This window comes from Erigeron canadensis, chromosome 4 (assembly GCF_010389155.1).
Source record: "Erigeron canadensis isolate Cc75 chromosome 4, C_canadensis_v1, whole genome shotgun sequence".
In the NCBI taxonomy this organism is placed as follows: Eukaryota; Viridiplantae; Streptophyta; class Magnoliopsida; order Asterales; family Asteraceae; genus Erigeron; species Erigeron canadensis.
Window position 1 is genome coordinate 24,624,819 of NC_057764.1, and position 15,514 is coordinate 24,640,332.

Genomic DNA, 15,514 nt, shown 5'->3' on the forward strand with positions numbered 1-15,514 from the left:
ACCCACATAACCCCCAGCAGGGATAGTGTCAAGGTAATTCAACCACTTAAATTCAATTCTGCCTCTGGCAAGATTCGAACCCAGGTTGCTCCTAGAAAGTGGCAGCTAGTGGCCAACTCTTCTATGAAGAGTTGGTTATTTGCCACCTCTATTAGGTGCTACCTTAACAAGAGAAAACAACTCAGGCAAATCCGCAAATCCGAAGCAAAAGTATCTTAAGCAGAATAATCTCAGATATTTAAATAACAACAAAGTTTGACATAGAAATCAAATCTACAAAGGAACATTATAATCCGGAGCTAAAAAACTTAAGCCATCATACCGAAATACATCATTGTGAGTTGTTTCAGGAACTCAAAAAGCCAGGGTCCTACCATGATCCCTGAGCACCAACTGTGGGGTTCTGAAAAGCAGCATAATTCCAGAAAGTCTTCAAGGAGTAAGGCTGAGAGATAGTCAATCCTTCCTCTGTGATATTTGCTATCTGAGATTTCAGTTTAAAAATTGTGTCAAGAATAAGTTGACCAAAAGTTTGATGCTGGAAAAATGCTAAATTCAATTAGGAGTGTAAATGAGACAAATCTCACCTGAAGCTTGTTGACAGCAGACCTATCACGATACAAAAGATTGCGCATGCATTTCTCCAGTAATTTCACACCCTCCTCAAAACTCAGATCCTCCCTCCACTCTTCACGGAGAATTGGGCGGGCAAGATGGTTACCAAACCCGGTGGCAACATGCTCGTCTTCGAAGTGTACGCCAATCATGCTAACCTGCACATTAATGATTAATATCGAATAAAATATTTAAAAAATGGAAAGTAAAGGGATGCATATAGCACCCCAAGTATTCAAAACGTTTCCCTAAGATCGGCTAGAAAATTGGAAGCAAGTAAACTGTAAGAAGTCAAAAAATTCATTATCCCCATGATGACCCAATATCATCTTCCAATCAATTCATACATAGGCCGTAATGGGCGTTATGATGTTTGCCGTTTTACAACTTTCTGGCATTTTGGACCAAACTGGCACAAAACACCAATTGATACTAGATGGCCTATCATGCTTTTTGATATTTGTTTGACCTTGATGACCTTATACACACTTGGTAGCAAAAAAGAAAAGGAAGTATGGTCTCAGAACATACAGATCCTAGATACTTTTGCCCATTTTTTACTCCGCCAAGTACCAGCGAATTCCATAACGGATCAAACTTGTTGCGACGATTATACATGATCCTGGTTAAATAATTGTGCAGCTCTTTAGGACCAAGTGAGTTCCCATCATCCCACATATTATCATTCAGGCTGCGAAAATATAAAGAGATTAAAGAACCACTAACATCATAAACTAAAACAATTAGATCACCTGAAACAAAAAATAAAATAAAGACGAATGGTTACATAAGTTCATCAAGATAACGTAGAATCTCTTGGAAATCACTGATTTCCCCACTTGCACCAAGGAGAGAATGCTTTCCCACTTGCTTCAATCGCTCCACACTCTTATACCGTATAGTGGATCCATATGACCCTGTGAAGATGAAAAAATCAAGAAATCGGCCAGATATCAATTGGTAGAAAGCCATAATAATTATATTATCAGGGCCGAATAGATGTTACATCTGAAGTGAACATGCAATCCTAGGTTCATTTAAACACCCAATGAACTTAACAACATAAGCTCAGAGCTCAGAGGTGAGTGAAAAGACGAGTATCTAACCTCCCATGTCGGCAGCCATAAGAATGCCATCCTTGTATTTAATCCCAATCACAGATGTACCGGTAACGTATGGGTACCTGTTTTATAAAGAACAACTTATTCATAACATTATACTTTCCCGTAACAAAGAAATTAAATCTCGTAAAAGATTTGGCATTTATTATACTCGTAATACTATCTTTAAATGCAACATGAAAGTATACCTTCCTACATGAAGGTGTAAAGCTATATGTCATGCAAGAAAGCAAAATATAGAAACAAGAAATGGAAAAGTAGTAGACAAGGATTTAACGTGGTTATATTCAATAATTGTGATTGGTTTACTATACAGGCAGGAGACATATATATCTTTATTTCGATATATGAAAAAATTCGAAAAGATGGTAACCCAAACTACAAATAGTTATAATCATACAAGCATAATACGCAAAGGAAACCTAATCGGTCGGGACCTATACAATTATACAAAATAGAAATCTAACGTATCGATACCAACTGCTTCAGGCCTAATTCCTAACGTGGGCTCCTATTGCCACCCTCGTTTTCCCAAATAAGCCTCCGAAAGGGGCGACCCAGAGCAATTGGGGCGAGAACTCACCCCTTTTGTTTGGGAAAATCAAGGTGGCAACAGAAAGACACTTCCTTTTAAAATTCCACTTTCCTAAAACTAACTGATGCTAAAAGTTTATGTTATTTATACAAACAACGGAAATGCCATAAAATAGCAGTAAACTTTTCCCAATTATCCATTTTATTGGCAATTACAAGTTTTTTATTTTTCTTGTTTATTCAGCTAATTACAACAAAAACAACTGAATGTAGAATAGAGAAATTGTTTCCAAATAAAATAAAGAAAGGGGTATACAGTATACATACTGTGTCCTTTGAGAATCTCCTTCGGAGCTCAATAATACATGACTCTCAGTTTGGGAAGAAACCATATTTGCAAACACTACCTACACATATCACAATATGAACGAAAACTATCAATTTCCATACATACATTAAAATATTACTCTAATTAATATCAAAAAGAAAATAGGAAAACAAATTTACCTTTATGATTCAGTTTTGGGGATAACAAATTGTATACTGTAATTTAGGTGGTTGGTCTAATTCAATGGAAATTCGGAAAGTGAGTTTAATTTCTCCCCAAGTTACAAATACACACAGATTTATTTTGATGTTATAAGGAGTACTAATTTTCTCGAAAAAATATATGCAAGTATGAGTAACAGGCGTTTGTTGTTTTGTTTTGTTTTTTTTTAATCAAAGACTTACACAGGCTTTCTATTTACAAGCCCAGCCCAAATCCTTTTCTTTTCAACTTTTGGCCCGCCTATCGAACCAATAGATGTATGGTTAATATAGCTATGAAAAATGAGCTTGATTACCACCTTAATTGTATAGGTCAAATGAAGTTAGCTCAACTGCCAGATGTATCATTGGTTTCATCCACAGGTTTTGGGTTCGACTCTTAGGAGTGAAAAGTCTGTAGGTTTTTTCCCTGAATCACCTGTTACGGCTTATGGTCTACATCTCGTAGTCTAGAGTACGTGCGAGGTTTCACCATTATACAATGAGGTATTTCTTGGTGTCGAATTCCGACTAACTGTTAAAAAAAAATTGTATAGCTAATGGGTTTGGGTTTAAAAAGTGAATATTAAACCCTTTATATTAGGCATATGATACATTCATCTCTCTTGGTTGATTTAGAGAACTCATCTCTTAAAAAACTTATTTTCATGATTAAAGAAAAACAAAACCCATAGTAATTCATATTACGAAACTGTTTATGTTAGAGTTAAAGCACTAAAGTTTCATCATAGCTTATGAGACATTTTAATTGAGTCACTCTACTTTTATCAAGGTTATTTGCATGCTTAACTTAAAATGAGCCTTTAAATGAAACAAACCAGATGATATTACCCTATATAGGATTTTTACACGGGTGGTATACATTTTCATTCATGAATATGCCTAGTCTGTTTTTTTTTTACTTATTAAGTGATTATATGTATTAGATAACTGAACGTATAAATAATGTCGGTACGTATTAAGTAAAAATTAGATAATTAATGATTATTTTTTTTATTATATAAAAAAAAGAAGAGAAATTTGACTGAATGTTATTAATTAATTAACTTTTTTATTTTAGAAAAAATATCACATGTCTTTATTTATGTCTTATTGTTAAAAAGATACTCTCTACGTCCCATTTTAGTTGTCATGTTGACTAACTTTGACCGTAAATAACTTTGTTTGTGTCATGTAACATTTGATATAAAATATATGAATAGATTGTGTTTTTAATGTCCTTTTCATTCGTATAAGTTTCATCAACTACTTTATAATATAAAAAAAGTTATTTACGGTCAAAGTTGATCAATATGAAAAATAAAATGAGACAGAGAGAGTATATTATTGTCCATCCAAGGTATTGTATACGTCCGTTGTCCATATCAGCAAATTATATCCAGAAATCACACACGTATCCCAATTCCCAAAATTCCATTAGGAACATTCCAAATTCTTTAATACCCGACCCGAAATTAATTATAAAAAAAAAAGGAAAAGAAAAAACAACCACATTATTCTTAGTCACATGTATATCTCGTGCAAGTCAAAAGCTAACCCAAAAACAACAAACCATTTAATTCTCTCATATCACCTTTCATCTATAACACCTTCTTTTCATTTACTCCCACCACCATATTTTCACCAACCACCGCAAAAATAATGAACATCATCCCCCCACCACCACCACTAATATCCGCCGCCGCGGCCGCCACCACCTTCCCTCAAACGACGTCGTATAATAACAATAACAATAACAACGACCCTATTATTCCTTCCACTACAACTACATCAACATCAAACGACGTCGTTTTACAACACTCATCACCATCACCACCGCCTTCCTCTTCAATAGTAATAGTAATGATAGTCATTTCCTCCGCCATTATCCTAACCGCCTCTCTCTATTTTCTCATCCGCTTCTTATCACGTCGATATAACCATAACCATAACGACGTCGTTTCACGTCGTCATAACGACAATGACTCCACCGATCACGTGCCACATCACGTGATTCCTATTGACCATAACAACAATGCTGTTATTTCGCTTCCGCTTTTCACCTTCTCTTCTCTCACCGGAAAAATCGCTGCCGGTGATTGTGCTGTTTGTTTATCAAAATTTGAATCCAGCGACCAGCTCCGGCTGCTTCCGTTATGCTGTCACGCGTTCCACGCGCCGTGTATTGACGCGTGGCTTAAATCTAACCAAACCTGTCCATTATGCCGGTCATCTGTAAATCCTAACGACGAAGATGTATTGAAACGGTTAGGTTCTGGCGTCGCCTCGAGCGGCGGCGGAAGTTTCAGAGTTGAGATCGGAAATGTGAGCAGGCGGCGAGAGCCGTCGGAAAGTCACCGGAGATCTTATTCCGTCGGTTCGTTTGAGTACGCTATTGATAATGACGGTTACGAGATTGCTGTGGAATCGACGCACCGGAGAGAAGTTTCCGAAGATAAGGAGGATTTCACGGCGGTGACGGAACGGAACTTGGCGGCAGAGGTCGGAAGTGGACGGCGGAATTGGTTGAGAGATTACGTTGATAGAGTTTCGGTTTCGATATCGTCACGAACGGCGTCTTTTCGTGGTGGTTCTGGAAGGTTCTTTGGTGGAAGTAGTCGCCGGAGTGAAAATGTTGATGAATTTGAAGTGAATAATAATGGCAGTAGTAGGATTGGTGAAGAAATCAGTGAGCTTTTCCGGTGGTTTTCAGGGGTATAATTGTAAATTACTTTTCCTATTTTTTTTTTCTTTTTTAGAATATTTATGGAAAGTTTAGAAAATAGAAACTTCCATCTTTTGCTATTGCCACTCTATGGATTTTGTTTTGGGGAGAGTGGATTTAGCAAAGAGTGGGAAATTTAGTTTTCAAATATGGAAATTATTTTAATCCTTTTTAGTGTTGGTTTAACATCGCAGGTTTATTCTGTTTGGATACTTTATGTGGTGATTTATTTTTTTTCGTGGTTATATTTGTTACTTCTCTTAAAATATTTACTGAAAATAAGATTCGACCTCTTTGTAAATAAGCATCGATCTATTTTGTGTTATGAATTACTCGTATGATGGATGTTTGAAATTAATAAGGAAGAAATTAAATGGTACGTACGTATTACTGATGTAAAAGATGGTTCGCATTAACTTTGACGATGACTTGGCACATGGTTCGTGTTTTCTATAATATGTTACATATATGAGTAATTAAATGATCTATGTATACGTACATGTTCTCATAGGCCGGTTTTATATAAGTTTTGCTAGAGTGATACAATTAATGACAATTATGATAAGTCATGCACGTCGATGATAAAATCTGCAGGTAGAGAAAATAACGGAATACGAGTTTTATATTGAAGGAAAATACGAAATGTATCGTGATTTTCTTTTGGAGATCATAAATACTATTTCTTTGCATATACTCCAGATGATATGATTAGTATCAGTACTATATATAGTCTCAGTAGATTTTTATTTTTTATTTTATTTTCATCTTTGATAGGTTTTACCTTTAATTTATGGCATCTCTATGGTACAAGAGGTTTATGTAATATCAATAAGCCTTAAAAGAAAAACCTTTATAAAACATACCATTGGAAGTGTTCTTGTAATATATGAGTTGTATATCATCGGTAATTGAGTTTAAAATACGTTTCTATTATACAGAAGGTATGACCGATTAAGTTTTCATAAATGAATTAATCTTTTCTCCTCAAAATATTTGTTTTCATGGTTTTATAAAATGGCTTATCATGACTTCGTGGCACATGGTTGGCATTTGATAGTGAATAATAAAGATATTTTGTTCAACTTTCAGTTTTATGGTAGTAAATTTGGTTACCTAATAGCAAGATTTATTGTAAGTTAAATTATCAAAAGATCGATAGAAAGTCTATTTCTACTTCATTGTCTTTAGAACTTTCAATATAAAATTTCCCATATCCATCTTCAAACTTTATTTTTACAATTAGTATTAGAATCACACATGATTTAGTTATGATTTTTTTTTTTTCAAACATTCAGTCGGTATGCGACATCAGGGAAACCTCACCGTATAATGGTGAAGCCTTGCACGTACCCTAGACAACGAGATGTTGACCATGGACCGTTACAAGTATTCGGAGGAAAAAACATCAAGACTTATCATCCTTAAAGATCAAACTCAAGACCTTGGGTATAAAACCTGAGATGCCTCTGACCAGTTGGACTAGACAGTTTTGATTTAACTGCTAAGATACAACCCAAATTCAACAATTATTAATTGAGTGTGTCATCTTCTTTTACGAGTATCATTTTTTTAAAAAAAAATCTATATTAATTAATAATTATGATAATGATAATGAAAATTGCATACATATTATTCTACAACAACAATAACAAAATTTAATCCCATCAAAAACAGAATTTAAAAGATATGATATGTAAATAATATTATTTCTTCTCGAGGTAAACTGATTGCTTTAAAAAGACTTCCTGCAAAAATTGTGTTAAAAATAAGTAGCATTGCAAGTGTTAAAGTTTGTATATATGTATGTAATTTTAAAAGGCCACGCACGTACATTATATGTTTATTATATTACGTTACTTTATCATATTAAGAAATTCCATGTTATGACAACCAAACATTCCAAGTGTTGTTTCTCCTATAATGGTGGATCTTTTGTAATGTCGAGTGTCTGATTCTAATGTGTGCTCGAATCGTGGTATTTTTCAATTATCCATTTTCTTTTCTATTTATTTATTTATTCTTCTTCCCAATGTTTACGGTTATCAATAATGTTCATAAAAAGTCACAATTTATATTAATACAGTCATATTTCAATACAGTAATAATGGTCATTTGCAAACTTAACCACCTTTAATCACGAGGGATCATTACTTTGGCATGGTTTGTGAATTCATAAGCTACAAGTAACAAATTATATTACGGATAATGATTAATCCTTTTAATTAAAAAACTTAAAAATCTTACTAACTATTGGATGATGGCATGTGAAAAAATCAAGAGGCAAAATCAGGAAAGAGAATTAGTAGATAACACATGTCACATTCATAAAATTTTAGAAGGATTTTTAGGCTAATCTTTAGGAGGATTTATCATTTTCCTAATACAACAATATATTACGCAGAATTAAGACGACGAAGTGATTAAGAACTTACTAATAAAATGACAGTACGGTTAGTGTTTTTTATAGTATAAAATAGATTTTTGACCTGTGTCAAATACATGGATTTTACAATTATCAATATAAAAAATAGTATATGGAACAAAAAAAAAATATGTATACGTTAAAATGTAAAAATATACTTAAAAAAAGTGAAGATATTCAAAAGTAAATACTAAATGCTAAATCATATTAAGGGTATGTTTGGCGGCAAGCTTTTAGGAGCTTCAAGCTTTAAGCTTTTAACAAAAAGCTCCTATCTATTAAAAAGCCTTGTTTGATTGGAAGAGCTTCAAGCTTTTAAATCGAAAGAAAAAGCTTAAAGTTTAACGCTACATACACTAGCGTTGGAAACAAGCTTGAAGCTGTTGGCATCTAACATTACTTAAATACCCTTTTTTTTTAGTGGCTGCTATAGTGCTATGTATATATAGGATATGTCAGGTAGTAGTATGTGTAAGTATATGTCGTACAGAACATGAATAGGTGGATGAGTGAGTGCAATTTGTAAATTCCAATACATTGCTTTTGTTATTTTTCAACTTTTTGGTATGAAGTGGAGTTTTAAAAAGTTCTGTAAATTTTTTAATATAAAATAAGTTTATATATAAAAATCAATTTCGTTTTCCTTTTATGTATTTAGTTGACAAGTAACTTATTGTATTATGTTTAGTACTAGTATATTTTATCTATGTCTATTATTGTCATTTTATATATTTATATAAAAACTTACAGCTATTTTACCAAACACTTAAATATATTAAAAAAACTTTAGCTATCAGCTTCCAGCTACAGCTACCAGCTACAACTTACAGCTACCAGCTAGTTTTGCCAAACATACCCTAAGGCTGGATAAACTCTTTCAGAGAAGCAATATCCCAACTTTGATTACACAATTAATCGCGTTCTCATTGATGTTTGTAAAAAAAATATATATTTATTTTTGTTAGCCATGGTTGATAAGAATAATAAAAGTAACAGCTGATTTGTGAGGTTTTCAATGATTTCGTATGTTGTGATTTTATTTGTGTGGTTCAGTTTATATAAAAAGAATTTATATAAATATAGTCTTAATTCAATTACTAATAACAACAATAATTATTCTTATTAGAGTCTGATTACAATTACCAATAACAATAATATTACAATTAGTTTGAATACAATTAATAATATAAAATATAACATTTATATAAATATTTATTTGTATTAATCCAAATGTTGTAACTCTCTAAATTTTAGTTATATTTTGTTATTAGATAGAAATTATGCAATAAAATATTAATTATTTTTAAATTGGGTTAAAGTGTAAATTGGTGATGGAAAAAAAAATGTAAATTAATTAAACATGTGTTTGATTTAATTAATTTTGAGAAAATTGAGCGTTGTTATTGATCAATTGAGATTATGTCAGTTGACTTTTAATATATATAAGATTAAAATTAATAAATTATATGAAAAACACAATATTAGTTTAATTAAACTATATGTGTAATTCTAATACATACAAACTACTCGTGTCAAAGGAAACAGTTGAGAGTCCATCATGTTCAACGACCGAGAATAATAAAACGAAGTCAGGATCTGGTTGAAAAAGAAGCAACACTATGGTCTCACTTAATAATTATACCATAGCTATCATGTTTATGATTATAGTAAAAGTATAAAACAATAAATAAAATTTCGTAGTCGTATTAACTCATTAGATTTTAAATTTTTTATATAAGTATATATCGAATATCACAATAGATGGTATAGGTTACGTTGTTTTAATCATGTTAATGCTAGAGAGTTCCTCGCTCAATATCTAATAAAAGAAAAAAGCCACTAAATTATAAAAACATAATTCTTGAAACAATCGGTCGCATTGGAATAAGGCTGAAACGTTGTTAGCTATATGCCTTATATATCTCAAATGGTGAACCCATATGTTAATTTTAAGCGTTTTTACATTACATTTTTCACGGCAAAAATTTTGTAGGTTTGATAAAAGGAGAATTACCAATAGGGAAAAACATATATGCAATTAGTTGCTCTCACAATCAATTCAATCACATAATTCAATGTAAAAAAAAAAAATTAAAAACTATGAGGAGGACCAGCTATCTTGATGCTGCTAGTAGCATAATAGCCATCCTATTAATATACCTAGCTAGTGAACTATGCGTGACTATTTATACGGGCGGAGCCATGTGGTCATGTGAAGGGCAGGGCTTGGCAGCTTGCCATATATGAATCCATGATGATCACGTACCCTTGTTCAAAAAACTAATTGTAATATTGTATTTTAGCCTTATTCTATAATATAGGTAAATTTTGGCCCACCTAAAATATTATTTGTCGTTAATTTGTTCGTGTTAAATAAATATTTGACATACATATATGATATATCGAACCAAAATCTTAACTCCGGCGCTAACTATTTATGACATCGATCACAATCAAAATCGTTCGCTTCAAATTGAAGTATCTCAAGTTTTAATTTTCAACAACAATCAAGATCGAGGTGATATTCCGAAGGCAAAAAGAGTAGAACATATACTAAATTACCGACGTGAAATACTTATAGCCATTTATAACATCTATAATCTTAAATTAAACGAAGAGAATAATGCAAAATAAAACCAAGCGTACTTAAACATTAATTCCAAATTAGATTAAGAATACGAAATACAAAGAAAATTGATAAATAACAATATGAATTACAATCTCTAACTATACATTAGCTTAAGTTGAACATAAAAACAAAATACATACATTTCGATATGTATATGCTTGTAGTGAAAAATATTGGGAGAGACTTTTTGTTCTTGAATGTTACTCTCCATAAACTCTGAGCCTCTGAGCTAGGTATTTATCAACAATTAAACCAACCTTAGGTGTCCAATCACTACTACAAAAATAGCTATTAGTCTATGCTCATTTTACACGGTTAGCAACAAAACCGTGTAAAATAGAGAAACGCGGAATTTTTAACACGGTTCATTATATATAACTGTGTAAAAAGATAAATTCAGGCTTTTTGACACGGTTGTTTATAAAAAACGTGTAAGAAAGTTGTACCAGTACTTTTCTTTGACTTATGCCATTATCTACCTCTCATTTTTCTTATTTTGTTTCACCTACTTCTTTCTATCTCTCCACACCTACTTCTCTTATTGTTATCTAGTTTTATCTCTCCACATCTACACTTATTTTTATCTATTTCTACATCAACATCTCATCCCATCTCCCATTTGATCTACCTACGATGGATCTACAAAATACAAACACGCAAGATCAGAATTTTTTAGATCTATATTTATATTTTTAGATCTATTGTTATTTATATATCTATTGTTATTTTATAGTTATAGATCTATTGTTATGTACATTTGCTCTCTATATTTTTTTAGTCAATTTACTTATTTTTTTTTTTGCTATTTTTTGTTACTACTAATTTTAATTCATGTATTTGTTATTTCAGATGCTTATTGAGTTGAGGCATACTATTGACTTCTCCGCAAAACGGGTACAAAAATTACCATAAATTCCTGTTTATGTTTCTAATTAACTAAAAGTGTTTTGTTTGTTAATGGTTTTATGTAGTCAAGAGAATATGACAGTGAAGTTGTTGGAAGAATCAATTTGTGCAACAAAATCTGAGAATTTCATTGTTACATGTGTATAGAGATATATAAAACAAAAGATTAATGATATAAAAATTTTTCATTTTTTTTTGTTCATTATACCACTTTCGATCCAAAGCTGCGACACTTGTGTTGATTATAAAAGGAAATGGAAGCAAATATGTTCAAAGAAGGGAAAAGAAGCATATTGTAACACAGCCACCGAAGGATTTTTTTTTTATTTCTAAAAAAGACACTTTACACGATTTTTAAAATAAACGTGTAAAAAAGTAACCATTTGACACGGTTAAAAAACCGTGTCAAAAGGGGTAAGAATCAGTTACACTACTCTTTTACACGGAAGAGAAACCGTGAAGCCACTTTTTAACCGTGTAAAAAGCCATTTTTGTAGTAGTGAATGTTCGTGCCGCCATCTGTCATAACTTTAAGGGTGTTGGTTGACAAAAGAAAATGTGTATAATGATATTTCATATTTGTACCCTTTGTCCCTGTGAACTTGTATATGTCTTTGTGTCTTCGTTCAGGAAAAAAAAAACAAAAACAATCGTTCAAAAAATGTCTTTGTGTCCACCAATGACAACTAGACACGTATGAAGAACTTTTTTCAACAAATAAATTATCATAAAACTAAGAGGAGTGGTGATGGGCGATAGTTGGGCGACTTGAGCCATGTATATAAAAGTCAAAGGAGAAGTGGGCAACCTGTGTGTGATCGATGTCGTTGGACCGATCAAAAATATAAACTAAATATCACTAACTAGCAAGGGTAAGTCGAGTATCGTTTCCACAGGGAATCATGAGAAAGTGTTAAACAAGTTGACAAGTTAATTAAACTAGGCATAAAAGTAAAACCGACCGATTGATTGTTTTGATTAAAAACGAATTTAACAACTTAAACAATAATAATAAAGGGTATCATTCTCATGTTTCAAATTATGTTTTCAAATATGTAATCTAACTTATACTCATTGGAAATCACATAGACATAATTCGTTATAACGTTTGGATTGAATGAATTCAAGAACTAAAGTTACCGGTTGTGATGATTCACGATAACGAAAACTGGTAAATTGACACAACTAGATTTTTAATTCATTAAAGTAAAATTACAAGTTCATGAGAGATTCATTCAATAATCAATGATCAATTAACAAATCAAAACCAAATGATAGATGAATTTCATTCAAAGTCATAAACAAGTAATCATTCAAGCAATCCAAACAACATTAGATGTAAAAGACTAATTAGGAATTAAACATTTAATCCAACATGAGTATGAGAAAGATTAAACATAAAAGTCTTACATAACTGTTCACATGAGAATGGTCAAAAGAAAACCTAGCCTATCATCTTCATCAATGATTCTTCAATTAAGGCTATGATCTTCATGGAATTGTGATATGGTGATGATTTTTGGGTGTTGAGAGACTTTGGAACTGCTCCAGGTTTGTGAAAATATGAGTTGTAACCCCCACAAGTCGTGTTTGAATTAGATATAAACTGAAAATAATTAAAACCCAAAAATTCAGATTTTCCTTCAGCAACTGGCGTAACCTACGCCCCTCCTGGGCGTAAGGTACGCCCGCTTCAGTTTTGCCTGGCGTAAGGTACGACCTTGGTAGGCATAACCTACGCCCCTTGTAACTTCAAATTTCCAGAATTGCACCCTTGGCTCTTTTGACTCATTTCTTGGTTCACATTAGGTCCATTTGTTATCTATAGCCTGAAATCATTCAACAAAGATAAAAACGCCTTAATCGTCTATTAAGTCTCACAAAACAATTCAGTTTTATGTCTTAAAGTTATGCATTCTAAGCGTTTATCAGTGTGTGTCGCCGGTGGCCACGGGTGGTGTTCCGGGCAAAGTAAGGCGAGATACAGGGGGTTCGCCCTTTTTGGTTTCCAGTGCGTTCATTCTAATTGTATGTCATACATTTCTTTACAACTATCCATGAACACAATGTTCATTTTCATTTATTCAACTCGGCCTTATGAAAGAAACGGTGTATCCCTATGTTAAGGAATTTTTGGCTGCAAGCTCTTTAAATTCCAAGCACAACCACAATTAATGAGTTTAACTAATTATTAAAGAAGATTTGGTTATAGGTTACTAGGTGTTAGCTTGTCAAGAAGTATGTGCTAGTGAAATAGTCTTTTATGCATACAAGCCAAGACAAACATGTTAGAAATGTTGTTCTTTATAATATAATAATAAAATAATTGTTTCCACAAGAATTTTATGATAGGATTATAGTGTCAAGAAATGATGTTGAAAAGATTCAATTCATTTCGAAGATATGCGATTTCATTTTAAAAGGGTAATAGTCACGACTATACAAGACAATGTTGTCATACATAAAAATAAATGCTTCATATGATTGTGATAAAATATATAGAATCATATATAATGTATATATTTTTGGAACAGGGTAACACCATCAGGCAAAAGTCAACCCGACCAAGGCATTTGCGGCGACGTCGCCGTTAATACTCTGACACTGACAGGGGCCCCGCTATTTTCTCTGCCAGATTTACCATTACGGACATGGGGGCCTGCAGTATTAGTGGCGACGTCGCCGCTAATACTTCCTGGTCGGGGTTTGATTTTTTTTAACCTGGTAGGCTTACATTCCTTGATATTTTTATGTATGACAAAATTATTTTGTGTAAGATACATGGACTTTTTAGAAGTTTTGTTTAGGATCCGTGAGGTGTGGTTTAGAATGGGAAGGCAATGAGTATTTCATGTACCCTCTTTTTATAACTTAAACCAAATAAGAGTATTTTATTTGTACATCATACACACCATTTCATTATCCCAAAAGTATGAGAAATTATCCGTACATAATATTTTAAAGAGAAATGATATTTGTACTATGGTCTTTTATTATTCTACCACACAGTACTAACATTACAACACACTGTACAAGTTAATAATGCATGATAGTGGTACATGAATAAAAAGTTGTGGCACTAATGTCATTGCCTTATTTTAAAACATGTTTGATAATGTAATTATTAAGAATTTCGGTTTATGGATAAGTGTATATCATCTCAAAAACTTCGTTCCAATTTAAATGTCTCTTAATTTGACATTTTGGGTCTTTCTTATTTAACTTTGACCTTCAATATTTTTTTCTACGTTATATTTGATGTAAAATATATGACTGAAGAGAGTTTTAAATACATTAAATATTGATATAATTATAATCAAGTATTACCTATATCCCATTATAAAACAAACTGCCTCCTCCCTCTCTTTAATTTTAAAAACCTAAAATAACATATTTACCTTCAATTTTAATACATCTTTATTTTCATTTTATAGATTGTGATTAAAATGTCCTTAAAAAAAATTCAACCTCTATCTCTCCCTCACGTAGAAAAACATAGCAAAAAACCTAACTTAAAATTCGTCTGTCTCCCCCCTCTTTCATATCCCACCGTAACAATTTATAACATCTCCGACCGCAATGAAATTACTTTTACGTTTAACCACACCATCACCGTGTCCATTACCACCGCTGCATTGCGCGGACACCAATCTAGTCTCTACTCCTTAATAAATCAAATCCCCCTAATAAGTATTTATGTCTTTGAAATACTGTATTTGCCCTTAGACATTTTTGTTTTTTTTACTTTACCTAACTACCCAAAATCTCTATAAAGCAGACCGTCTTTCCCACTACTGCCGCCGCATTGCGCTGATACCATGTTCGTATAATACAAACAAACGTAATTTATGGTTAAAGTCGTAAAAAAAAAATTAAAAAATCAAAATAAGAGATTTAAATTCGAAGGAAATATAGATTTACTTTCAAACAAACAATGCTGAACCCTCTAGAACCCCCTAAAACATCAAATTTAACATGTTAACCCAACCAGCCCCCTTCCTCAACATACTCATTTCTATTTCTCTCTCTCTCTT

The 15,514-nt window shown here is 32.4% G+C and overlaps 2 protein-coding genes across 2 annotated transcripts; one reads left to right on the forward strand and one right to left on the reverse strand.

The window, feature by feature from the left end:
* Positions 1-215: 215 nt before the first annotated feature.
* Positions 216-2,891, reverse strand: LOC122596587 (proteasome subunit beta type-4-like). Its single transcript, XM_043769196.1, has 7 exons — positions 2,778-2,891; positions 2,598-2,677; positions 1,722-1,798; positions 1,403-1,532; positions 1,147-1,306; positions 588-773; positions 216-484 (listed from the first exon to the last, which is right to left on the reverse strand). Exons 2-7 carry the CDS (start codon positions 2,660-2,662, stop codon positions 371-373), a joined length of 732 nt encoding a protein of 243 aa, XP_043625131.1. The 5' UTR covers positions 2,663-2,677; positions 2,778-2,891; the 3' UTR covers positions 216-370.
* A 1,487-nt stretch (positions 2,892-4,378) lies between these two features.
* LOC122598170 (E3 ubiquitin-protein ligase ATL4-like) lies at positions 4,379-5,768 on the forward strand. Its single transcript, XM_043770770.1, has one exon. It carries the CDS (start codon positions 4,461-4,463, stop codon positions 5,517-5,519), a length of 1,059 nt encoding a protein of 352 aa, XP_043626705.1. The 5' UTR covers positions 4,379-4,460; the 3' UTR covers positions 5,520-5,768.
* Positions 5,769-15,514: the final 9,746 nt, after the last annotated feature.

Bases quoted from the DNA above. Each gene is read 5' to 3' on its own strand.
- LOC122596587 (XM_043769196.1), bottom strand. From the start codon at position 2,662: ATGGTTTCTTCCCAAACTGAGAGTCATGTATTATTGAGCTCCGAAGGA. The intron at 1,307-1,402 runs GTAACCATTCGT...ATATTTTCGCAG, and splicing joins CGTTATCTTGATGAACTTAT to CCTGAATGATAATATGTGGG. The intron at 774-1,146 runs GTATGTTCTGAG...ATTAATGTGCAG, and splicing joins GGCAAAAGTATCTAGGATCT to GTTAGCATGATTGGCGTACA.
- LOC122598170 (XM_043770770.1), top strand. From the start codon at position 4,461: ATGAACATCATCCCCCCACCACCACCACTAATATCCGCCGCCGCGGCC.